The sequence below is a fragment of the Chinchilla lanigera genome, unplaced genomic scaffold (assembly GCF_000276665.1).
Source record: "Chinchilla lanigera isolate Chin_1 unplaced genomic scaffold, ChiLan1.0 scaffold00040, whole genome shotgun sequence".
Lineage (NCBI taxonomy): Eukaryota > Metazoa > Chordata > Mammalia > Rodentia > Chinchillidae > Chinchilla > Chinchilla lanigera.
The window spans coordinates 17,153,065-17,180,710 of NW_004955441.1; the positions used below are offsets into that span (position 1 = coordinate 17,153,065).

The following is a 27,646-nucleotide window of genomic DNA, read 5'->3' on the forward strand; positions in this document are numbered from 1 at the left end:
GGGATTATAGGCATATGCCACCACACCTGGCAGTTTCTATGCAGGCAGTTATGGCTTCTATCTGAAATCCCTTCTGAGTGATGTATCAGGAGAAGAGCAGGAGTGTTTCACTCCTCTAACCCTAAAAAAGACACACTGCTCAAGATTTTCATCTTAAAAGCTTTCTTACTTTGTACTTCCAAAAGTTACAACACATCTTAATGAAATGACAAATAAACCAGATGTATAGTTCCCAGCGTGGAAAGGGGTGACTGAACACCATGGTTCAGTTTTGGTGTAATTTTCTATGAGATCATCACTGAAGTATTTTAAACCCTAATTCTTACATTTAATTTTTAAAATTTTTCTGTGAAATTCATTGCTTAACATAAAAAACATTTTATAAGTTATACCCCACAGACTAATGCTTTAAAAGTAAAGTTAAGTAAGTGTTGTGGATGATATTAATAGTCTACTCCAAAGAATAAATTTTTTATTTTTTTTATTTTACCAATACATCAGATTTCCATGAAAGCTTTCAGTTCAGTGTATTAAACATTCTAGAAGCCACTGGATTTTGAATATAGCACTTATTTTGGAAAGCAAATTCCATATTCTTGTAGACAGACTGAAAATTATTTCTTAATATAGATGAATCAAAGAGATACCTGTCAAATCGAGAGTTAAGACTTTTGAATGCAAGCACAGCTCTCAAAAGAGATGATGTATTCTCTATGGAGCATGCGTGAAAGAACTGCTCAATAAAGACATAAATAAGTAAAATTAAACTATAGTCACCCAAATAAATGAACCAAATTCTGAAGCAGAAGGCTGATTTTTAGTACTGATTTTTCACATAGTTCTAAGCCTACAAAATTCAACTGCAAGCAGCAAATCTCCACATCAATAATTTGAATTAGTGAGATTCTGCTGTAACTTCTGAAGCACTCATCACTAGAATGTCCAATGCAGAACTGCTAAAAATAAAACCCGGTCTCACAGGGCCTGCAACATGAGGTGCTTTAACAATAACAAAGAACACAAGATGGGACTGGACATAAAAGACTGTTCTCACTACACCCCAAGGCTCCCTGTACAGGTTCCGGAGCCTTTCTGTCCACCGTGCTCCCCCCAGGATCGGAGGAGTCCTGCTCCCCGCAGGTTTCACTGCTGCATGAGGGTCACCCTGGGAAATAACAAGAAAATAAACGCAAAAAATATAAAAAAAACTTTAAAAATAGATCATGTGAAAGTCCCCTTTAAAAAGTTGCTAAGACTATTTTTCTAATATTTTGCAGGCTGTGTTACAGAAAATCTGTGGAAAGGCAGAGAAGAGCAGATGACACACCACCTTACACACCGCATCTATGTTCGTGTTTACAGTGTCTCGCCTGACATAACTTCCTGGAGGTGATATTACAGAACCTTTGATATCTGGCAGAACTAAGTCAAATATATGAGCTGCCATGAAAGCTGCATAAATGTCAGCTTGCTAAAGCCTTTCAAATCAAAGCCATCGGTGAGGGGTTTTGAACAGCAACTATAGCAGTGAATCAAGTGTTATGGGAGATACGAAAGATGTACTGCGCTATCAGGCACACAGGGATTTTAAAAATATGTTAACTGAAGCAGTAAGACAGGAAAGATACCAAAGGTGAGTGTTTTGTGCAAATTAAACACCTACTCACAAATTAAGAGAATTAGTCAATCTGGGAATATATATGTTATAAAGACCGGGAAATATAAAAGAAAGAAACAGCAGGTCTCCAGGACCACTGACAAGGAGGTAAAGTCTTGTCAGCCTCAGTTTCCCCTTGAGTGACGAGAACCAGTGCAACGGTAGCAAGCTGGATGGTGCTGACTCATCCAAACACGTTACTGCACACCCCCAAGTGCGGGCGCGGGGCCGCGAACTCGCCTTCTAAGGCCTTTACCCTCAAACCCAAGTACGCGCTTGGCTCTGCCTCCAGCTGAAGGATGCTGGCACTACAGTAAGCGTGCGTTGGTCAGTATCTGTTTCACTTCTGGACTTTGGGAAAATATTTAGAAAATGAACGTGTTGGGGGGAAGGACAGCACAAGTAAGCACAGAAATGCAGGTGCGCGTGGCTTACTCACGACCGTGCTGCTGGACCTGTTCAGTGGAGAAGAACTGCGGAGGGTAGTACTGGATAAACAGGACCCTCCAAGCTATGAAAGTAAAAGGCAAGTCTAGAATCACAGGACGGGCGACAGGGAACAACTGCAAGGCCGTGAACAAACGCGCACTGTGCTCCTGTGCAAGCCAAGGAAGCTGAAACGGGGAAAAGCCAGCCACGGCGTCCAGGAAGGGTGACACAGCGCACAAGCGCGGGGAGGACGCTCGCTGGGTCAGTCTGAAAGGACGCGAGCGGAAAAGGAAGAGACACTTCCCAGAAGAACCACAAGGACCGAACTTAAATCAACTCTTCAAGTCTCATCTTAAATGTCATGCTATCAATGAGGGGCTTCCCTGACAATTTCAGGTAAAAATTATCCCCTTTTTCTCATCTGGAAACTTTTTCTTTTTTTTTTGCTGGTACTGGGACTCGAACTCATAACCTTGCACTTACCAGGCAGGTGCTGTGCCACTGAGCTATATCCCCGGCCCCTTCTGGAAACTCTTACATATCATTCACGGTTTTATTTTTCTCTTAGACTGTTTCATTGTTTGCCACACTACGTACTCGTTTATCTACCCCATGCATTCTCGCTTCACAGGGTTAGAACATCCGTGCCGTGAGCTGGGTCTGTTTCATCCATCCCTGAGCCCACAGAGATAGGTTCGGTCAGTTTTGAGTGCGGTGGATTCAATGTACTCATCACTCATGAGAAAACAGAGCACAAAGAAATTTTTACTGTTTCCAATGTTTCTTACTAGTGTTTTGGTACAAAATTAAAAATTTCCTTAAAGAATGTCAAACAAATTCTATATTCCCAACAGTAAAAAACAACAGCTTACTACAACGGGACATGGAAAAGAAAACATGATTTGGGTCGCTGTGTAATTCAAAAGAGACTAAGACGATCGTCGAATCCTCCTTTGCTCTACTCACCCTTTAGGAAAAGTGAGTCCAGCAATACTATCGCTAACTCACATGCATAAGCAATATAAACACTATGTACTGCGAAGAGGCACTAACAGAAATAAGAAGTTAAGAAATAAAAACTTAAGCCATCTTCCTTTTAGGTTATTAAAGTGTCTACAGATTTGTCTGTCACTGCAGCATGCATGACCCGAAGAAGATGGTGAAGATGGTAGAAGCACCGCGTGCGCCGGCACTGTCCCGCCCACACCCACGAACCGAATATTAGCTGCTTTCATTCAGTTGGACACTCTGGAGCTTCTTCAAAAGGAAACCAGATTATTAGCACGGGAAAGTGAGGACAGGAATCCCCTCTTTCATCCTTCAGCAGGGCCTAACCTCAATCAACTACTGAGATGATGTCTTTAGGAGATCCAGATGAATTATTAGATATCATTATTTTATAGAGTAAGCTTTCACAAGACGAGGAAGACAAAATTGGGTTTTTCTCACCAATATTCATTATACCAAAACATTTTGCCTTGGCTTATAAGCACTGAAGTAAAAACTGACACAAATTTACAAAATGAATGTTGAATCACATTCAGAGTTTAGAATAGAAGGATAAAAATAAGTTTTCTCCAGAAATTAAAAAAAAGAAAGTTCCATCAAATGTAATGAACAAATCTACACATAAATTCTCAAAGGATTTTCCTGTCTTCAAAACCAATAATCATTACAGCTTATCTTGGAAAACATTAACAAACAAGTCAATAGTAGTTCATTTCATTCTCTAACACAATTTATGGAGCAGCACCGGGTTTCCTCAGAAAAAGTGTATCACATGATCCTCTAAGAGACAGTAACACTTGACGGTACTGACAGTGTATTACGCCACACTCATAAGAAGTCATGTATGACGCAGTTCCACCTCAGCTAGAAACCTGTAGATCACTACCCAGTCTCTCAGTCTGCTGTTAACTTTGCGATCTGGGGAAATTTTCTTTTGACCGTGTTTTCTCATCTGCTCAAAGTGGCATCCACTGTCATCATCCCTGTATCTCAGAGAGTCGGGATAATATGATGTGCTTCTAAAAGTTGAAAATTAAATTAATATATAAATGCTCTAACCTATAACCTCACCTCAACGAGAAATACTAATGATCGCACAGTTTTAAAAAGATTAATGGTAGGGAGAACATAAAGAGATATGAATCAAAAGTAGGTGTTTATGAACAGAAGATAGGAAAATTATAATGTATCACTTCATTGAGAAATATCTGAGCATTTATTTCCAAGAAGCATCTATATGTTACAGGGACAATATAAAATAATATAATAAAGCTAGTTTTATTTAGAAAGACCTAAAACTTAAAAATAATGGTGAACTGAAATAAGATAACAGAATTAGCTTGGGGCGCCTTCTGAATGTCTTTTCCTTACAGTTTCTACTTTCTAGACATTTGCCAAACAGACCACCCCAAACTAAATTTTAACTATTTCTATCTCTGGAGTTGTCGATCAAAGTAACAGCTCTTCAACCTCAATAATATCAAAACTTTCAATCCAGTCTATTATTGATGTGTCCCAAACAAGGATTTGAATAATAGCTATCTGCAGTGGGTTTACAATTTTAGAGACTACTTTTTACATGTACCAGTCTTTAACAGAATTATTACAGAAAGATTTTGGAGGAGGCTGGGGCAGGTTTTGATGGTAGTAACTTTTACTCTTAATATACTCTTACATCCTAGTTCCTCCCGATGCCTCCTCCAGACCTTCTGAATGGCCATTTTGTAAATAATAACAGGATCAAACAGATTATACATAGCAATTCAAACACAGCGAAGTGGAGAAAGATACACAAGCATTGCCTCCAAAATGAATGTCTCAAGATTGGCCTGTACCCCTCGCGGTAGAAAGCCTCCAGTTTGGTGTGAAAGTATGAAATCCTTTCTTCTCAATGTGCCCTTAAGCTGAGAGAGAGATGAGAGACGCGCAGCCAGGGCTGGAGAGGTTGCTCACCCCAGGCTTGAGGGGCTTCTGGGTAATTTTACGGTGAAATTTAACTGGAATAATTTACTCTTTTCAGACAATTGGATTTGGAGTGTTTTAATGTAATCCAAAAATTCAAAAGGGTAAGATCGCAAATGCTGGCTGCAGTTTTCTTACATTAACACTCTACGGCAACAGTCGTCAAATATTTTGAACTGAGCTCCTCCCTTTATACAAATTTTGGGAGCAAACATGGCATTACAGCGGCTGCAGCTCTCTCTGAGTCAGACCCTGAAGTATCCCGCTGTCTGCATCAGCCCCGGCCACGGTCAGCGGCTGTCCACGCAGAAAGCTGAGGCTCCTGGAGCAGCACTCAGAGTGCACTGGCCTTAACCCATCTGAGTAACTCGGAAGTGAAGAGGACCCTCTGAATCACAATGGCGATTTAACAAACAACAACATCAAGTCTGGGTGGCTGGACCACAATGCTGAACACGCCTAGAATAAAGCTGATGTCTTTTGCCTCAGGCATTCTTTTTTTTTGGTAGGAGGAATCAAACTCATGACTTCGGGCTTTCCAGGCAAGCGCTTAAGCCACTGAGTTATACCTCCAGCCCACCTTACGCACTCTTGTACGCTCTTTTTACTAGGTCTTGAAATTTAAAAAACAAAACACAAAACAAAACAAAAAACCTATCTTAAAATACCTCAGTATTAAACAGCCCATATCTGCACTTTCTAAAGGACTTAAGATCTGCGAAGAGAGAAGAGGTGAAATGGACTCTTTAACCAGATAGCAGGTTAACGCTAAAACACACAGAAGTAGCAGGCAATGAAGTCACAAGCGATTCCATTCATGCCTCGACTAACCGCGGGAAAAGACTTCGCATCTCGGTGTCCTTATCCACAAAATAACGGCCTCACATCCAATCACCGACCCGGGCCAGGGATACAGCTCAGCAGCACAGCGCCTGCCTGGAAAGCGCAAGGTCCTGAGCTGAAGTCCCAGTACCAAAAAAAAAAAGAAAAAAAAAAATCTGACCTGTGTTTTTAAAAGGTTACTCATCTATATTTTAGACAAGGTTGAAATAAACAAAGTTAGAGAATCTCAGGCTCCTCAGCACTATAACTTACAGTTTACTCTGCTTCCCTGTCCCGAGGACCGCGGTTATATTTCCGGCTCTCTGCTGAACGTGTCTGTGTGGCTGTCTTCTCGGAACTTGATCGACACTGAAACTCTTCCGTGTACGCTCAGAAAGATGACCTTTCCAGGAACTCATATCGGGGCTCTTACAGTTTGTGTTCAGTTCTCTCCTTTCACCTGTCACATCCAATTCAACGCCTCCAATGTCTTCATCCATGCATGTATGGGCATCTACTACAGGCTTTGACCCATGCTAAGCAACAGAGAAAGAAGCTCCAGACCCGGCCCTGAAGCAACTTGGAGTACAGTGTCACATTTCACACCTCTTTTCTTTTCCCATCATTTTCTTCTCAGTTTAGGCCCAGTGTTTTCACCTCAGCTGTTTCCACAACTTCCTGACTCACTCTCCTTCTCCGATTGACTCCATCCATTCAGTTGCTTTTAGGTTTTCGCCACAGCTCCATTCTGTGGTCTGCACTGCTCTCCTCAAAATGTTTCGCCCTGTGGGAGGCCAAAGTAACGGCGGCCTGAAGACATCCCCATCCCAATCCCCAGAACCCGTGACTAGATTGGAGGGTAAAACAAAGGCAATTAAGTTTGCAGATATAACAATTTGCTCATCTGCTGATCTAAGGATCAACAGTAGCTGGATTATCCGGCGGGACAGCCATAGGTGGATCGATGCAACCACAAGCTCCTTGTAGGTGCAAAGCAGATGCGGAACAGTCAGTGGGAAATGTGACCGCGAAATAACCGCCAGAGAGATGCAAGGTTGGCTATGAGGCTGGGGGAAGGCATTCACCAGACAAGGAATGCAGGTAGGCCCTCAAAGCTGGAAAACGATCTTCTTGGGCTTTGAGAGGGATGCAGCTTACCTGAAAGGCCTACGCCAGACTTCTGACCAACAAAATAGCAAGATAATAAATATGTGTGGTTTAAGCTGCTAAGTTTTGGGGGAATTTGTTATGGTATCAACAGAAAACAAATATAGTACATCGCCCGATCATTTCAGTCTGGATTTACCCAGCTTAAACTAAGGGAAATGTTGGTCCTTATAAATAACTTCTATTATGGGCTTTTAACTGTCTGTGACACTCACATGTAAAAATGGCTTCCCTACTGAGCCACACAAATCTCCCCAGGACAAACACTATGCCTTATTTCCTTCTGCTTCATAAAATCATGGACAGGACATTTAGCACATATTTAATTTCTTTTTTAATGACTGAAGGTGGAGTTGAACAGGAGTGCTTCATGGCTTGAAGCAGGTTCACATGATCAACTGCTGGCCAGACAGAGGCAGTTCACGCGAGAAACTCTTGGCTTCAACTGACTAGTTGAGCGCAAGCCAGCACGGCGCCAGCACACAGCCCTGGCCCCCAGGCAGCGAGCACAGCGCAGCGTTCCCCGCACCGTCTTCCCTGTCACTGTGCTCTGTTCTGGGGCGAGGACACCAACTGCGCTCCTCTTCAAGAGCTGCCCTAACGACAGGAGCAGATTCACAGCACGACAGGGCCAGGCTGGGAAAGGCTTCCCGATAGTGAAGAATGATGTTAAATTTGGGGAGAGAAAAATGTGGGTTTGGATATGGAGGTGGAGACACGTATTTACAGAAATTAGTTTTTTAAATGCAAATGAGGACCTGGACATACTGTGCTTAACTCCAGTTCAACTGTAAATACAGAGCACAGCTAGGGAGGAGCTATAAAGACCTCCAGACACAGTAAGAGCCGGCAGGTGGCCAATTGACGGCAGTCCCAACAGGTACAAAACAGAGAAGTTCCAGAACAGCTACAACACGCCTTTGAAGACCGTCACCTTGTGAGTCACTATAGTGCCTTGCTGGGCACAAAGGTGGACTCGAGAGATCACCAGGATAAAACCAGCAGAGGAGCTGCTTGGCAGGCACGGAGACCGGGAGGCTTACAAAGTTTTGGCCCAAGTTAGGACTGTGCTGTTTGTTAACGAAATCTGTTTGCATTCTAATCACCCTTCCATTTCCCGGATATCCTGTGTAGCACACACTGCGGCAGGCGTAGTTCCTGGCCCCAAGCAGGTTCCCCGCTCTCCGGTAATTATCACACTCTCATTAAATTCATATTATTTCTGTCTTCAAACTACGCCCAGGATGGAACTCAGGGACAGGGAAGGATTATGATTTTCCCACTGTACCTTCCCTTTTAATGAAGACAGCAATTACACAAAACCAGGCGAAAGCTAGCTGAGCATTCTAGAACAAACGGCTTCCCTGATTCATGCTACAACTAGTTCATTGTACACAGGATCTTAATACTCTAATCACGAAATTTTAAAATAAATGAAAGAAAAATACCTTGGCTTTGTTATTTAAAGAGGAAAAGGATAATAGCACCGTTTCAGGGTCAGCGTTCTTGGGCTCACCTCAGTCATTCTTTGCTTTTTCTTCGTGAATAGTAAAATGGATGAGACTTATCACAAAAACGTTTGCAATGCGTTGCTATTATTTTTCCAGGCCTTTTGTACCTGGGCAAGGAAACACTGTTTGACCATCACTGTGCCTACAAGATCTGCTCCTTTCTTGCCCCAGGTCTCGTCACCTTCAGCTCCTTCCCTGCTTTTTCTGTGCAAACGTTTTGCTTTTAATCAGTTCCTTCTGATGATGATTTTAGAGCCTCACAAGGTGTCTCCACATTTCTGTGTTTGAAACTGTCATTTCTATAATGTCTCATAAGAACACCGTCTCTCCTTCTCAGCATACTCCAGGGACTAAAACTCTAGTTCCTAAGGCATGACCTTTGTACAAATGACACATTCCTGTTTTATTTATACCATTCATTACCATCTTTAGGAAAGGGTGGGTATAATCAATTTTTTTCCCCTATTTACTTTGATTTATTTGTGTCATTTTTCATGCGAGCTCAGCATCTGATGTTCAGTTCTTCTCCACCTGGCTCTCTACTGTGCTCTCTTTCTGAGTGAGAATGACCCTAACCTGAATTATAAAGTATTCCTGAGTGGGCACTGCATTAACACTTCAAGGGGCCGGAGACAGAGCTCAGAGGCACAGTGCCTGCCTGGCAAGCGTAAGGTCCTGAGTTCAATTCCTGGCACCAAAAAAAACAAACGTTAAAAAAGCTCAAAATTAATTTGTTTTTCTCTTCTTGAATCACATGACACAAACATAACGACCTGTAAAGCAAAGGCTGACAAGGCCCAGAGACGCCTGGCGAATGTGGAGACAGCTGTGCAGCTCCCAGCACAGGGCAGGCCTCACTGAAGACCCACGTCTTCCTCCTCCACGCCCCTCCCACGCGCCACTTCTCCTAAAGCAAGAAAGTAATGCTTTAGCGTCATGAAAGGCTCCCAACACAGAAGCAATATGGAGTGACTTAACAAGCACATACATCACCGTATGGAAAGTAAAATAAAACAAACAACAGCTCATCATCCTGAAGAGCAAATCACCAGCTTTGTGGGAACGAAAGCCAGTGAAAGCCAAGCAGCTGAGCTGGTAGCAGCTAAATGGTCGTACTTTGTATTTTCTCAGGAAAGGGGGTGGGTTTTTGTTTTCGTTTTGTTTTTTGTTTTTTGAGTAGAAGATTCCTATCTGCCATGGGCCTATTGAATAAAATTTTTTACATTTTTAAAAAAATTTGTATTTAAAAATAAGGCCCACTGACTGGGGCTCTTAGGTGCACCAGGCAGCCAACCTGAGAACTACTGGGTCAGAACAAAGGTGACTGCAATGCCAGCCGTGTCTGCACTGGTGTTTGAGCAACTGTTCAGATGCCCTGGCTGGAAGTGAGCGACTGAAGCTGCCTCGCTGAACGAGCTCCCCACGGTAAAGCACATTCTCCTGGTTAGGGTGTGTCAAAGAAATCCAGGTTGTTGGTGTCCTGAACAAAGAACTGGGCAAGACACAGGAGAAAAGTAATGAGGGCTTGCACCTAGGGAAGGCGGAAAAGAAATGTGCTCTGTGGTGTGAGTCGGTCTGTAAGCAGACTCAGCAGCAATAGGGTCACCCACGGGGACCTTCTGTACTTCCTTTGCCTTAGCGGGACATCAGACCCAAGGCTATGCTTAGACCTATCTTTGTCCTATCGAAGGCCTTGGTTTTGCATCAGATGTAAACGAAGAAATGAAGACAGCACTTTCTGTCCCAGCTGCAGCGTGTGGGAACCATGTTCTGCACATGTGTTCTGGGTCACTACAATCACAGGTCAGGACCACTTGCTCAACAGACCCCGCTCTGCTCTAATCTGTCTCAATACCTGAAGCAGGTGAAAAAAAAGAGAAACAGACTGAGCCTAACAGGTCACTGTCATTATTCCTAAAAACAATGAGAGGACAAAAGTCAAAACTGGTGGTCCTCATGTTTACTCTGAGTACGACTTGTTTGGTTCCAACAGTGTTTTTTCTCCTTCCATCGTGTTGAGTGATTCCTAACTTTTATCAGTTCTCTAGAAAAAAATGCCACTGGTCACAGATGGTCAACACAAACTCAACCGCAGTTACTGGAAAGCAACTGAAAATGCATGCCCTGCTGGGTGCAGTTAGACAATGGACCCTTTACCTAAATAAATAATCACTTGGAAACCAAATCTCACGTCATCAGTCATCACGTAATTCGTTCAGGTCTACTCAGGATCAAACATAGCTGTTTACTAAACACAGATTCTGGCTGATTACGCTACTTGCCATTTATGAAAACCTGTGGTTAGCTTGAGAACTAGGATTTCCCTGTAAACTAGAATCACCATTGGCCAATTTAGGGATTTCTATCCCTCTGCCACCACTCTAGCCTAATCTAAATCTGACTGTTTCCTTAAATGGAGTAACTTGATTTTCTCCAAATAGACTTTGTAATTCCAAACTTAGAAAGCTGAGTAACTCAGGCCAAAAAAATAAAAATACTGCTTTTAAGTCTCATATAAGACAGAGTTTTGATTCTCTGAAGTAATCTTATTGTTGCAGTGAGATACTCTTATAGTCTATATTTGGGCTACATAATAAAGTATGTTTAACAGGAAAGCCAACAGTCTTGGTTCACCTCTGCGGTAGCACGTCTGCTCCGCGCCTGGGTGAGTGCGTGGTAGTGACTACTGGAGGTTGCTTCAATGCGGCTGCTCTGAATCAACTCTCCCAGCCACAGGCACAGGGAGCTTCAGCAGCAGCCGTGGCAGCGAGAGCTGCACTTAGTGCAAAGGACTTGGGCCTGAGTAGGTATCATTTGAATGTGTAAAGATATGACTGGGAAAGTACTAACCATCACTGTCCTCGTGGTTGTACTTCTTAATTTCAAAAACCTTCAAAACGTCTGTTCTGAGAAGCTGCGGCTTCAAACCATTTGTAACAGTTCCACATACAACAAAATCTGCTTGGTGCTTTCAGTAATGAGGTGTAAGAGCACATAATCACCGCCCCCCAACACACACAATAAAACAATAGAACGCTAATTTTAAACACAATAAGGCCTTAGGCACTGCAGTTTTGGTGATGTCCTTTAATTCAGGTATCTCCTACCATTCTAGTTCTTCATGCAAGTTCCACACCTTAGGAGAGCCAGCTGCAGATCCGAGTTTCTTGGTCAGTCATCCAGTTAAACATAAAATCGTAAATCTCTAGGACAGGAAAACAATCCTTTTGGTGTATAGAACTATTTGAAAATCCCAGAATGAAGAGTACATTTCTCCTGGTTAGAGGCAGAAGATGAGCTACGTGGCCATAAACCATGAGAAGATCTAGTGTCATAAGCTGCCAAAAGACATTTTCTGAAAAGGTCACAATGAATCAGGCTATTTAGTAGCTGAACTTTTAGAAACCTCTTCCTATTATCTGTGCAGCAACAGATATACAAGGATCAGGTACAGTCCCCTGCTCACAGAAATGTCCCTTTAAAACTGCTTCCTAGAATTTTAAAAGAACACGCTGATCTTCCCTGGTAGTGGAAATGGCTTCCAATGGCTTCTGAAATTCCCACAGGACACATCAACCAAATAAGGAACAAAGGAGGTCCAAAGAGCCCAGTCTGGAGTTGTCCTCACCCACCCGTTCAATAAGACGACTCCTGTTTTTATTGATTTTTTTTGTTCCAAGGTAGAAGAAATAAAGGTAGGTAAAAAGGAGACAAGGAAAATCATAATCTTAAAAATAAAACTGCAACGTCAGGACCCAAGCCCAGTTCACTTTTTTTTTTCTCTCAAAGCACAATACGCCTGGGAAATTTCCTTTTACCTCTCAAAGTGCTAATCATTCCCTTTTTACTTGCAGATAGATCTTTTCTCACCTGTAAAGTAGGTCTTTCCCTAAGAGTGGGCCATTATCTTTCTGTGGGTTGGCCATCCTTACCCCAGACCCTTGATGGAACTTCCTATAGATTCACAAATTCTACAGATTTCCACCAACAAAAGCCCATGAATATTCCTAGCCTCAAAATATACCATGCCCCCTGTCTGTCTCCCTGTCTCTATGTCTCTGTCTCTCTCTCTCTTTTGGGTTCCACATTATTTCTTTGACCATGTACTTTTAAATTTCTACCTAATAAAATCTTTTCACACCTTTTATTGATGGCTTCTCCACATTCCTTTCCAACAAGAGGAACCAATGAACCTGTAACTGGATTCTATGGTAGGGTGGTTAGTTTCCTTAGCTTTGGGAATTGCCTACCTAGTTCCCTACCTGCGAGAGCCCCTCACGGGAAGATACAGTTTAGAGCAAAAAGGAAAAAAAGATTGAAACTTTAGGTCAGATCAGAAAGCAAAAACACTATCCAAAGTAGGATGGAAATGAGTAGTTCACAGAGCTGTTTACACAGTTGCCTGCGCCCGGAGATTAAGGCATGGAAAACTGGCTGGACACGTGGTGGTAATCTGTCAGTTGCAAAGTTTCAGGACCCATGCACAGAACAGTTCCCAAGACCCTGACATGGGACCAGTCAGAGAGTGCTATCCGTAGTTCTTCTTACAAGAACCCAGGAAAGTGTTTGACGGGGCGTCCTGGACCCGACGTCAGCCTGAGGAGTGGAAGGCAGGAAAGGCAGCCATCGTTTTCCTCGTGGCCTCTGCTCTCTCCCTGGCCGGCTCCCGCCCTGCAGCGCCCTTTTTCCCTACGTCAGTTGGCCCGTGCCCACTCTGCAGAGCATGTCTCTTCTCCTAACGTTAGTAACTATAAAGGCACAGTACCCCAGTGCCGTTTGCCCAGTTCTTCATTCAGGACAAGAAGAACCTACAAGGAATCTCTAGGAGGAGTCTCTGGAGCCCTGCAACCATGGTATCAGCCCCAGCAGCCACCCACTGTGCTGGGGACCCGAGATACTTAGAACCCAGTAGACATTTCTGCCCTCACGCACCCCACGCTCTGCTGGAGGAAGGGAGACCAAACACAAGTAAGTGCTGAATATTACATTAAAATTAAAAATGTATGTGTAAGACAAACTAGAGCTGTGTGCAGGAGTGCGCAAGTATTAAGCTGTGTGGTCAGCATTACTTTCATTAAGAAGACACCACTTGGCAAAATCTTGAAGAACTGTACATGGAAGTATCACCTAATTACTTAAGAATCTCGGATAATTCTATTTCTCCACAAGACACCTAAGAAAGTACCAAACTACTGTTGTAAAGCTCTACTCTTCAGGTAACTACACGGTTAGTAGCAGCAGCAACAAACTATCACTGTGTGCAGTCAATGAGCCAAAACATTAATCTCTCTCCCTCTCTCTCCCTCTCCCTCTCTCCCTCTCCCCCTCTCTCTGAAACACATACAGGTTTCTCTCTTTTGGTACTTTCAGTCCTAGAAAAAACATTTAGCTCTGTGCTTCAACCCATAAATGTACATTTAAAAAGCAGCACTTTGACAATGCCCTCCCAGGTTTGCTTAACGTGGAGTCAAGTTCACTTTGAGTGAATCTTTGCATGAACATAATTCTCATCATGAAGAATTAGTGATATATATATATATATATATATATATATATTTAACACATCATTGTGCTAATGTTTATTGTAGTATGCACTATCAAGACACTGATGTTCAATTAGTTACAATCTAAAAGAATCTCAGAATCATACATAGTAGGGTATTAATATGATGGCCAGAAGTTTCTAAACTATGACTAGTCTTTCTGTTAAAGTTTTGGCAGATTACAGATCATTCATTTTCGAAATCATTCAATTCAAATATGAATGCCATTTTTTTGTTACTATTAATGAAAACTCTAAGGACTGTTAAATTTCATCATGTCACATCACCCTCAGTACTGAATGATTTTTATTACCCATAACACAGATCAGAAGACAGAGTTATGGGAGGTTAAAGTATCTGTTCAAGGTCAGTAAAGAGCAAACACGGGATCTACATCCAGGTTTCCTGACTTCCCGACTCTTAACTCCCCACACTGCTTCCTGTTTGTAAGACAGAGTTTCACAGCCCCAGAGACTGTGAGAATGAAGCTCAAGGCAATGTACTTCATACTCTGAAACTGGTTTACATCACAGTACTACTAACTTTATTTTGTAAGAAGATGATGAAGCTTTGCTTCATCATTATGACTACAGACTGGAAGAAAATGTTTAAAGTTTCCTTAAGACTGTTTACATGTATCAGCTCAGTTCAAAGTCTTCACAAGGTATTATAATAAGCTATATTTCCTATCATATCCTAGAAAACAGAGAATATGAGCATTACTTTTTCAGATGATTTCTAACACTCCTCTTTGCTCCAAAAATGTATGATTCTAATTCAAGATTTAAATTTCTTTAGCACATATGAACTAATTATTATGGGAAATTACATTTTTCTGAAAATTCACCAGCCAACACAATTTAAGAAATAGTCTCTTATCAGCCTAAAAGTGTGGATGATGACTTCAAATATCTAGACAAAAAATGTATATCTTCAAGTACGATAAAATAAAGTTGTTCTGGAGAAGGGATGGTCCGCTTAACACATCATGTCATCATTTTAAAGTTTCGTGATTTCCAATGCATTTCAGGGAAGTGTCACCTCATTCTTTAAAATATTGACCATGGAGAGTCTGTTCTATGCTCTTCTCTGAGGACAAGATAAATTACTGTATTTCAAATAAAACTCTGGCTCAGTTGATTAGTTTTTGAATGTCATCACAGTTTTCAGAATGTATAAAGACATGGAAACTTCTCCTCACAAAGCTAAGATTATAGAGATATAACTGAGCTGGGCCTTTTATTAGTGATAGCTATACTCACAACATTCATTAGTCATAGACATAACAGGTAAATGCATACATTTCAAATAATTTCTTTGTTACACCCAAAACTCATGGACATGCAAACTAATGATGAACTGTAAAACAAACATTGACCGGTCATGTAGCCTTCTGTGCAGCTTACAGGTGAAGTAGATATTCAATGTCCAGTTTTATAAAGTGAAGTTCTGTTAATTAGGAGGATCCAGTAATACAACAGTTGAGGTCACAATCATAGACAGCTGAAAATAATTTTTTTTTAGTTTACAAATGTACCAAACTGGCAATTCAGCACAGCAGGGTTTTGCTGAAACAAACTCTTCTGAATAATGTAGATTACTTATTATTTTGAAGCTCAAGGAAGAAATAGGATTTATAAATAAATACAAAGCCAGGAATGGTGGTACATGCTTGTAATCCCAGCTACTTAGGATGCTGAGACAGGAAGATCAGAAGTTTGAGTTCAGCTTAGGTAACCTAGCAACATAAGAATTTATCTCAAAATAAAAGTAAATAGAAAAGAGCTGAAGATGTAGCTCAGCGTCAAGGCCCTTGATTTGATCCCACTACCAAATAAACAAACAGACCCACACAAAAGAAACAGACTGTCATGATTAAACAGGTTCCACAAAAAAATTAGTTCCGTATCAGAAATCACAGTAAAATGTATTTAAAAACTATAAAACAAACGCATATACACTCATGTACTGATAAACTTAAAAAAAAAAAAAGCAAACCCACAGCAGGAGGCTGGTAAATGAAGTCAGGCCCGTCCAGACCAATCAGCTACAAGGCAACAGAAGAGCTGACGGAGGGACAGTAACAAAAGTCACGGAAGCGGCTGTGCCCTGAGCGCTGCTGTTCCTCGGATTTCACCTGCTGATGACCCACCGCTCAAGGTGATGCCCTGGAGGTGGGACATGAGGAGGCGATGCGCCTCTAGGGCAGAACACCCACGAACGGGACCGGGCCCTTACTAAAGGAATTCCAGGGAGCCCTCCTGCCCTCCAGCACCCAGTAACCGGGCCCTCATTGGTCACAAATGTAGCAGCACCTTGACCTTGGACTTTCCTAGTTCCACAACTACGATAAAAGAAAATTTCTGTTTATTATCTACCTAGTTTATGCTATTTTGTCTTAGCATCCTGAATAAACTCAGAGAGAAGCAAAACAAAATATGAAAGCATCTAACAGTTTATACTTCTCTAAGTATCAATATGAAATCTATTTTAAGAGACAATAAGAGTATTATGATGTGACACTGCAGACAGTTGTAAACCTCATGATAATTTTGAATGTTGCTTATCAATTAAATGTACAGAAACTTATTATCTCCAGATATTAACTTCATTCATTTTGAGAGAAACCTATGTTTAGTTTTCTTTAATGATTCTAATGAGTCTATATCTACATTTCACTATATAATAAAGCTGATGTACTTTTTAACACGTGTTACCATGAGTTGCCAGCTCTACTTGTACACTGGATCATCAAACGAAGTCATATGTATTTATTTGATAGACTCCAAAGGACCCTTACTTTGCAAACATGATATAGGATTTATAAATGCAACGTCTTACATATATTCATATCATAAGACTTAAATGTTAATTTTTCTGACAGGTTAACATTCATCCTATTCAGATCATTCATTTACAAACAGGTTTTATGGCTCAGGAAAGTTGACAAAAATTTTAGCAAAGAAAAATAATTCATACAGACCATACAAGGTAACAAGCATCATAGCTGAATTTTGGGAAACGTCATTTACCTGCTTCGAATAGGGAAAGTCAAAAAGCACATTTTGATTATGTATCCCGGTGACAGTTCGTGACGTCAAAAAATATGAGAACACTTACACACAAAAACACATTAATATCATTTCCTCACAGAACAACTGCAGAGTGCATGGTAATCATATGAAAGTGATAGAATTACACTGTGTTAGAAAGAAATATCACAACTCTGGGAAAAGATATGAATTACAGGAGACAAGGAAGTTTAGAAACAGAGACAGAGAAGTTTTATACAAACTTTCAACATCTCTCTGTGTTATCTGAATAAAAGCGCAGCCTTTTCCCCTATTGCACTGTCCACCTCGGCCTTCTCCTCCTCTGTATCTATTTACCTTCTCCAAGTTGCCCGTTAGGTCACAAAAAATGGAAAATTCAAGATACAATTAGGAAATGTACGAGAAATACAAGGGTCAACAATAATAACAGCAAACTTCCTGCCCTCATGGAGCTTACACTCTACTAGGTAAACTTGACATTAAACATAATCACACATACAAATACACAACTACAAGTATGATTGTTGTGAAGGTAAAGTACAGATCTCTAATCAACACACTAACGCTTAACTGACAATTACTAACCTGTGTTTTTGAACTATGAACCAGTTTTTAAGGCTGGATTTGCTCACAAAACTTACTTTTTTTTACTTATCCTGATTCAATTTGTCATTCATTTCTTTTATACAACCATTAGAGTAAAATATAAACGTATAGCCAATTGTTGGAATGAAATGATCATACACAAAAAGAAACAGGAAAGAGAGAGAAAAGAAGAAACATTAATTTCCAGGAAAGAAGATCAACCTGAATTCTGAACAGAAAGGAGAATAATGTCAGCACCACTGTAACCCAAACAGTTATCACTGACAAACTTCTAAGTGGAAAAGAATACAAACAGAATTTCACAGAGACTATGTGAATCGTCTATCCACAGCCAGTTGCAGGAAGGTTGGCTCTGGAGACTATGTCCTCAGCTCTCCAAAGAAAATCACAATTCCTTTAAATGAAATTTTATTCGTAGGCATATCTAGTGGAAGGTGAAACAGGTTTATTTAGAAATCGTGAAAACGTATCTAAATTACTGACAAAAGTTTGAAACAGAATAACCGATGAAAGGTAATAGGCAGCACTGCCAGAGAGCGGGAGTGAGCCCTCATTTCGTGTGTTTTGATTCTGCCAGCACATAGCAAAGAGCTGCACCTGACTCAGTTGTCTGCCACACACACGGTGTTTTCAGCTTCTCACCCTGAGATGCTGTGGGGAGGGAAGGACCCACAGCAGCTCTCCAAGGGCACATCACAAGTGACACCAGTGCTCAGCTCTGGAGAGGACACTGGGGAGCATAACAAAGAAATTTATCTAAAGATTGCACTTTTTATGTGTGTGACTCATTTTTAATGGGATGTATTTTATAAAGATATACACAATATTAAAAATTCATACAGAAGAAATCAAAATGATAATGTTCTTGAATCTGGTTTCACTTCCTGACTTATTAAAGTGGATGGATTTATCCTAAAGTCACTGAATTCACTGCTCTACACGATGTGGAGAGCAGCAGCCTGGGAGGATACTGAGCTGTAAAGATCTGGAAGACAGCAGCTCACAGTGCAAACAAGACAGGTTTAATTCCTACTGTATGCATAACTAGGATCTAACCTGCAGTGGAAAGATACAAGGAAAACTTCAGACACTGGACTCCTCTACCAGGAGGTAGGAGGTAGAGACATATACCTATGAGAGACCTTGATGCATATTATCTTACTTCTTTCTCAATTTCTACCATTCTTTGTAAAGATCTCCTAGCACTTCTATTCTGTCACTTTTACTAACTTAAACACATTATTATTTCCTGCTATTCTGGCATTCTTCAAAAAAGATGCCATGTAACAGAACAGTATGTTTTCTCTATAATGTAGACTCAATTAATTAATTTGCAATTACAGAAGGCAGACAAATCATGTTTCTCATTTCTATATACCCAGTTCACCAGTGTAATGGGTGGCCACACTGATTTTCAAAATACTATCTTAAAATCACATTTCCCTATTTCACATCAAAAAGCATCTTAGTCTCATTACTAAAAGAAGAATGCAATGGCAAAATCAAAATTTTGCCACCTGTAGTTTTGTGTTGACTAAGGCACAAAATCTGATCACAACTGAAGAAATAAAAATATAACGTTCGGTAACCTATCAACAGAAAAACCTTTAAAACTGATAGAGTAAAACTGAATGAAGTGACACTCAACATTAATTACACCAAAACAGATATGAACTGCATATAAACATGAACTACTACACAAGTAGTGCTAAATGGTTACACAATTAAAGAAGTCATCACTTTTTCACAGAATAATGAATATGACTGTGTATACTTAGAAGTCGGTGTGTATACATGCATCCATACAAATATACACATGCAGATATACAAGCAAGTTTAATTTATCCAGCCAGTAAAACAGAATATACAGTTAGTTCCCTTAGGCCATCCTTTGTCCACTGACTAAATAACATAGCCAGAAATACACCTGAGCGTTCACAGTCAGTCAATGGGAATTGTCCTCAAGCAAAACTGTTCAGGAAGCACCCTGAATGGTAGACAAAAATCTTTTAAAAAATTTATATGTACTGTTATTTGCATGCTACCAGAGACTTGATTTGGGATTTAATTAATCATGTTATTGCTGGAAAAGGCTGACCAAAACAAAAATTACAGTAGCATATGTTACTGATTCAAAGTATCCAAACAGCATTTGTTTCAAAGGCTCTTTTTCCACATTTCAAACATTGGTACCATGTCTTGCTTATTGTTTGGCTTATGTTCAGATGCTTTCTCAAGCTGCAAAGTTTCTCTGCTGGATGACACAAACGTGAAAGTACAGAACTGTAAGCTTTGGTCCCAATTCACTGTGTTCATATTTAGAGTATAAGGAAGATTCACAGAGTATAGAAGAAGACACATTCCTGAATTTAAAATAATAAAAATTTAAAAACTGGAGACCAAGGGCACATTTAAAAATGGTCAAAGACCGTTCTACACATGTGCTGCAGCTGCATATCATCTGCTTTCTCACAATGATTTCACTGAGCACGATGAGATGGTTGTACATGGCAGGTTAAGCATGCTTCTGAGTTCTGTACCAACAGCAGCAAAGAGTGTACATGCCTGACTTACCAAACGATGCAGGGATATGCAGCTGCCTGACAATGCTCTTAGTTAGTGCACATAAAACACAGGTTTGTTTTGCTTTTGCATTTTTCATGGTCGTGCCTTCTGAGGTTGCCATGTAATGTACACACATGACATCGGCAGACAACAGGTGAGGAGCCCGCAGCAGTGCCATCTCATTGGCACACATGCTCACTTACAGCCCAACACGGGACAGCAGGGGCAGGTGTGCCCCACCCGAGCCTAATGTTCGCAGATGATGTATTCACGGGTACCACATTCATCACTTAACTACCATTAAATGACACTGAGGAAACTGACACCGGGATCTGTAGCTAATTTCTAAAAACACTAATCATGTAAGCAGCTGATATGAAAAAAATCACTCTACAAAAAGCCAAACAGAAAGAAGAAGGAAAGGATGAAGGACTATGGAACAGAAACGTTTGGATGAATTTCTCTTACCTTAACTGCACAAATATTCATTAACACACACACCTGCCTTCCAGAGCCTATCATCAACGCCAGAGCTCTGAGGACATTTGCAGTTTAGACACAATGCAATATATACAGCTGGTATTTGGAAAAAAAAAAAATGTAATACCTTTACTTTTACCTATGCATTTGATGAAATGGTTCCATGAAGAAAGGAGTTCCAGACAAAGTGAGTCAAGAGGAGAAAAACAACAATAAGAATTATGAATATATGCAAATGCACGGCTCTCTGAAAATTAAACAAGACAAGAAAGCACAAATAAGGTTTTAAAGACAAATGGCGCTGCAGTCAGTAGGTTCTGAGAACTCTGCCCTCCGAGTGTCGCGCATGCAGGAACTGGAAGGTCCATGCTGGTTACTGAAGATGACGGAAGGGGAGGCACGCGTCACTGTAGGCAGGAGGAGTGCTGGTTCCGTGGGACACGGCATTCAGCATTCTAGGAGCCAAAAGCCACAGACTCTGCATGTCCCCAAGCTGCCATGCACGGATGAACAATGGACTTCACGTCAAACTGACTTTCGTCTTTCAGATACTAACTTCCAGCCTTTCTTAGCCTTTCTATTGTAACCACTTTTAACTGCATGTGTTGACAGATACAGATATTTTCAAACACAGGTTTTTATGCCCCATTTATCTGCAGATATTATAGTGCAAGAAATGAAGGAAAATAAAAGTCACAGGAGCAAACCAAAACCAAACCACAAATAAAAGTGAGGAAAGCACATGAGAAAATGCGAACAGAAGCTATGTATTCAGTTTGCAGCCAGAACACTTGCAAGCATGTGCCCACCCCTTGCAGAGAGGGTTGCAAAGCAGCTACAGGACGACAAGACACTGAAGCGAGTGGAAAAGGAGCAGAGCCCATACCTTGGTCTCCCATCATCAGGTGCGCCAGACCTTGAAGGGAAACAAGAGCACAGTCAGCAATAAACAAGGGAGCACGGGAAGGCAGGCTGTCACAGTGACAAAAATGTTCAGTGACCGACATCTTGTTTCCTGTGAGACGTGTCTGTACCACAGAGGCAAGTCAGAAAGCATTCTTTCAACCCCTGGTTGGAATGCTTTGGGGCAAAGAATTATAGACTGCAGTTTAAACACAGGCATATGCTGCACAGCATATTCCTTCTAAAAGTATCACTGGGAACAATCGTAAGCTCAAGATTTCAAATCCAACCAGTCCCTGGCATTACATACGCCCTTGGTGGCCTTTATGACATTGTTTTGGACACTGCCCCCATTGGACTTGTCATTCTTCCGTAATGAAATTGCAGTTTTTAAAACCCCAAAGGAATGTCTGAAACATGGGCTGGGTCTGATCTTTTTCCCCTCATCAAAAAATGAATAGTTTCATAATTAAATGGAAAAAAAATCCTTAGTCACACTGATAATGTTGATGCAGAAATGTCTCCTTGTCTCACACATGTAGGAACTGATTAGGCTTAATCAATTAAAAAGAGACCATTATACATGTAGTTGTGAAGTTTGAATTTACTATAAAATAGTGTCTTTAAGAAACAGTGCATCATTTTTAATAGGCTCAACTTATTTTCCATGGAGAACAAAATTATTAACATTTTATGTAAAGGCTAGTTACATAATGGTGAATTGTAAGTTAAAGTGTATTTAAGATAATCTCATCAAGAAATGCTTTTAATAGTACTAAAATATCTCTACTTATTTCCTACTTAATGCTCATGTTTAGAATGAAGATCACTTCTTTCCTAAAAAGTAATGCAAATGCTACTTTACAAAGATCTTTCACCATCGATACTACTTTTTACTGAAAAGCATGACTTCTATAAATTCATAAAGGTAATTCTTAAACTGTGTGTGTCAAGAGTTCATGAAAATAGTGGTATAATACAGTATGGGTACACTACATTTATGAATTTGTATTGTAGATTCCTAATTCTATTTATAATCAAGCTATAAAACATTATGCAGCCAGGTATGGTGGTGCACGCTTGTAATCCCAGCACCTGGGAGGCTGAGGCAGGAGGGCAAATGCGAGTTTGAGTCCAGCTTGGTCTACATAAGCGAGTTCAAGGTCAGCATGGACTACATAGTGACAACTCGTCTCAAAATAAATAAATAAATAAACAGTAAATTAAAAAATATGTATTAGTTGCATCAATACTAAAATAACCTATACTCTTAACATGCTTAGGATTATATAAATGTCTTCTGGGGGCAGATATAATTACAAATTCTCATATAAATATATGATCTGGAAATAAGATAACAAAATAATTTGTTGTTTCTGTAGCATAGCCTCTGTGTTTTTACCAAAAATGCACACAAGCAAACTAAAGTTTATCATATGATAATGACATAATATTTTATAGTGTAAGAATGACTGACTACTTCAGGTTTTATAACTTTTCATTTAACTTTTAAAACTATACATATATATTTCTATGTATATATACACACATTTCTATTAACTGTTTACTACTTTTTTATAAGCTAGAGAATTATCTGTGATAACATCTAACTTTTAGAAACTATGTTAGACATTTCTAATGCTTTAGACACTGCATAAATAAGGATGACATTTAATAAATCCTCCAAGCGCTCACACAGCCCCTGCTGGACTTCCTGCCTCTAAGGTGAGCGACATTCTCAAAGCCTTCTTATGTACAGGGACATTAAAATTAAGACTGCATAAACTTTATTACAATGGTTTACGAAGCTATATTCTGAGAATCTTATTGGAATTTGCATGAAGGACTACAGCATACAGAGGCATTCATCCCAATGAGACTGAGTTTTAAAGCTCACTGGAGTATAATCGCACAGTATCAATGAGGGCGATTTAGAAAGTTACTGGACCTGCCGGCTAACACCATCTTCATCGATTGTATACTCACATGCTGTTAAAATCATGAGACAGAAAAACAGAAGCCATATACAGAGCTAACACTAGGAAAAAAGATTTATTATTTCTTTTGAAGTTTTAATGTATTTTTTACTTAAATAACAGAACCGCAATGGTTGGCAGCAGTTGTAACATGCCCCCGAGAGAACCAGAGATACAAAGTTGAACCCTGCTACCAGTCAACTTTGTATACCATGGAGTATCCTTTCATTTTGAAATATTAAGTCTTGCTGACCTTCCTGGCAATTTATCTGTAACTTTGGCTAGGGAGTCTTTTTGGGAGAAATCTTTCATTCTGTAGAAATGCACACATTTTACAAAATGATAATATTTAAAAATACGATAGCAAAATAAAATATGCCAAATGCTGTCTGCTGCAAAATTGATTGTGGAAGAAGTATTTATGCTGTGATTATACAAAATGATCGAGTGTGTGTAAGATAAAGACTTTCCCCTTCACAAACCTTTCTATCTAGTTCTCTTTGTATATTCATCCTCTAAAGATTTGACCGCAGCATATTGACTAAAGCATTCAAGTTATTTAAAAATAAAAATGTTGAAATACATTTGTTGTATTCTAGCAAAAAATGTGTACCTTTCTCAAAATTCCCTGATGGAGGAAATTTGCGGAAACTTGAACTACACATTATAGATCTAACAGACACGGACTATTACACGTTTACTTACCAGTGGTCACATTCGTGTGTGCCTCCTTTGCACTGGCTGCGGCTTTTATTTAAGCTAAATGTGTGCCTCTTACTTATAGTATTTTATTCTGCGCTCTTTTTTACAAATCAAATCATTTGAAACAAAGCAATGAGCTTGAGATGATATAATGCCGAACATTTCCAACAGAATAGAAGAAACCAAGGGAAAAACGGAGAAAGGATCATGCACTGTGTCCTGAACTGCAACGACATTCCGTCCCTTTTTTTAAAAAGTAGCGTTGTATCCCTTTTCCATACAGAGCACGGCAGTCAGTATCGTATGGCCCATGAAGGATGCTACCATCCACCAAGCGCCGCTTGTAGACGCAAGGCACTCCTACGCTGAGGCTGACACACATCAGAGTGGACGTGTTCTGTATGAAAAGCGATACACATTCCAGAAATCAACAAACGCTCAGGAAAAAGCTGAACTTACCTTCCAAGTTCAAGATGTTCTCTATTAAAACTAAGAAATAAAAGGCAAATGGGAGTCGGGAGAGAAGAGAGAAAGCACCCACCTTCCACATTGTTGTCTTCTGAAAGCGCGTGGCAGGGAGGGAGAGAAAAGGAGAAACATTCATTAAGCGGCATGCAGACTGCACCTTGCCTCTGCATGTCTTCCGCATGCAAGGCATCCAACACACCATGCAGGCTCCGTTACTGTTATTCGGGGGACAAAACCACAGGGGGCAGGGTCCCCGCTGGCAGCCTGTGCAGGGCCTGAGATCGACTTCAGCAGCACTGCCGCGTCCTGACCAGAGGGCTTGAAAGAGTCTCTCCCCGCCCTGCGTCAAGTAAGCATGACGGTTACTACGTGTTGCTGGCAGGCCTTCCTAGGCAATTATTTTTAAAGCTTTTTTATGCATTTATTTTTTAGCCATTCTAAAAGGGCCTGTATCTATATATTGATTTAGACTAGGATCAAAGAAAGCCCACAGCTATGACATTTCTCTGAAAGTCGCTCTGATGGTACCAGATCCGTGCCCCCCTGGACGCAGCTCCCTGCGCACGGCTCTCCCAGCCCACCGACTTCCTCACGGACACAATTGAGCCCAGGGCTCGCTCGGCTGATCTTAACCCACGGCCCCCTCTCTGCACAGGATGGCGGTTTGGCATGAATCACTGCGGTGCTCACTCTTAGCATGGGCGGCGGAGGGGCCAGGGCTTGGCTCCAGGGGACAGCGCTTGCTGGGTTCCACCCCCAGCACAGCCAACAGAAAAAAAAAGTTAGGTAGAAAAAAGTGAAATTGCAGGGGAAAAAAAAAAAAACAAAAACAGAAGCTGTCCTTTAGGCCACATTAACCCTAACGTAATTACTGTGCGTTTCTGTTCAGGAGGTAAATATTAGCGGGGTCAAACTGGCGTCAGGGGTGAGCGGCTTCCCCTTGTGCTTCCATGCGCCCATATAATGGTCACATGTCGTATGTCAGGTGGCATTTCCTTTGTGCACATACGTGTGTATGCAAACACACACACACGCAGACTGCATGTGTACTTCCTAACTGAACCTTCGTAAGTGCATGGTGTCTCAACTACCATTAGTAAGGGTTAGAAAGTCCCATGCGATGTGAGACAAAAGGCTCGGCGGCTGGGCTAGAGGACAAGGAAGAGCGAGTCTACCGGCCTACGGCAAGAAGAGGGGCTCAGTTTTGATGGGAAATTTTCAACAGCCAATGATATCCATGGGGACACTAGTCGCATCCTTACATTCTGTTTACTTGTACCTTATAAAGTGGCCATTGGGTCAAAAGTGCCTCCACAAACAAAAGAACGTAAAGTGTAGGTACCTGATAGTAAAGCCAAATACAAACGCATTATGTCATTAGACTCAAAGAACATACATTTAGTGCATTAAATTATTAATGAATTAAAAATCATCAAATATGTTTAAGCTATATTAACTGGGAACTGAAATATCGACAAGAGATGTCTACTGATTCAGTATTAGTATATAATAGCAATGCTCTGGCCTTTGTATGTGGATATAATACTTTTTCCCAATACTCGGTTTGCAGGAATTTATTCCAAAGGACACAAAATATTGATTCAATTATTCAGCAGGTGATATTCACTTCTAGTTTGGTTTTGGTTTCCAATCCATCAAATAAGGAATTAAAATGAATTTCTTAGTTTTCCTGTAGTCTTTGAGATGACATAAATATTAAAATTTTGTTTTACAGCTTTATAATGGATCTAATAATCTTAACGTTTAATGTATACTTTATTTTATTAATGGCTCCTTAAAATTGTATTTCTTGCCAGGTGTGGTGGTGCATGCCTGTAGTCCAAGCACTCGGGAGGCTGAGGCAGGAGGATCTCTGTGAGTTTGAGGGCTGGGCTACATAGTGAGTTCAAGGTCAGCCTGCACTACACAGTGAAACCCTGTCTCAAAAAGTAAATAAGTAAATAAATCAATATTATATTTCTCGTTTACAATGTTTTTCCAAGTAAGAGTACTTAATGTATAGCATGAAGTAACAAAGTCTGGTAAGTTTGAGGAGAATCAAGGACCAAGACAGTCTATCAGTAACTATGACAGGGATTGATCTCTGTAAGTGAAAGACTGGCAAATATACCTGTGACTAGCAGAGTCACAGTACAGGTTTTGGCAAAGTACTGCATAAAAGCGTAACAGAATAAATGAAAAACAGAACAGGGTGACATCCACTTAAAAGCGTGCTGTCAGTACAGCAGGGAAAGAAGTTCATTCCTGAGTTCAAATCATGACTCAGCCCCGCCCTGGCGAGCTCATCTTCACCTCCACTCGGCACAGAGCGCAGGGGCACAGCTTCCGCCCGCCACCACACTCTTCTCCACGCTCCTATTCAGAAGGGGGACACGCCTGCCAAGCAAGACTTCTCAGAAGTGTGTCAGTCTGAGTCCTCCCCAGGGCGTAACCGATCCCGATCTGATTACAGATCTCCGGGGGTAAAGCAGGGCGCTATACTAACTGATTTAAACAGCAAAGGACAGAACTGGCATGGAGCAGACATCCCTTGAGTTCCTGTGTTTTCACAATTAATCACAAGATTACAAATTTACCGAAGAAAGCCCTTTTTTATTTCCTTCTGTTCTATCCATCTTGGCTACCTCTTGCTGGCCTCAGACAATGTAAGTCTGGTTAAGCTAAATACGGCCCCTGCGTTGTTTCAGAATTTGGACTTCACCATAACTGGTGCTAGAGCCAGCTCTCACAGTCCTTCTGCAGGCATTTCTCTTCCTCCCTCCTCCTAGATCTT

General features: G+C 40.8%; 1 protein-coding gene across 8 annotated transcripts in view; it reads right to left on the reverse strand.

The window, feature by feature from the left end:
• Nucleotides 1–24,939, reverse strand: part of Nrxn1 (neurexin 1) — a 947,027-nt gene extending 922,088 nt beyond the window's left edge. For 7 of the 8 annotated variants that reach the window (XM_005391018.1, XM_013517621.1, XM_013517623.1 and 4 more), the window contains exons 1-3: nucleotides 24,926–24,933; nucleotides 21,690–21,719; nucleotides 20,931–20,942 (exon numbers count right to left, since the gene is read on the reverse strand). In XM_005391018.1, the coding sequence (XP_005391075.1) occupies nucleotides 20,931–20,942; nucleotides 21,690–21,705 (28 nt within the window). In that variant the 5' untranslated portion in view covers nucleotides 21,706–21,719; nucleotides 24,926–24,933. Of the gene's footprint in view, nucleotides 1–20,930; nucleotides 20,943–21,689; nucleotides 21,720–24,925 lie in introns of all 8 variants that reach the window. The other variant, XM_013517619.1, reaches the window with a different exon arrangement.
• Nucleotides 24,940–27,646: the final 2,707 nt, after the last annotated feature.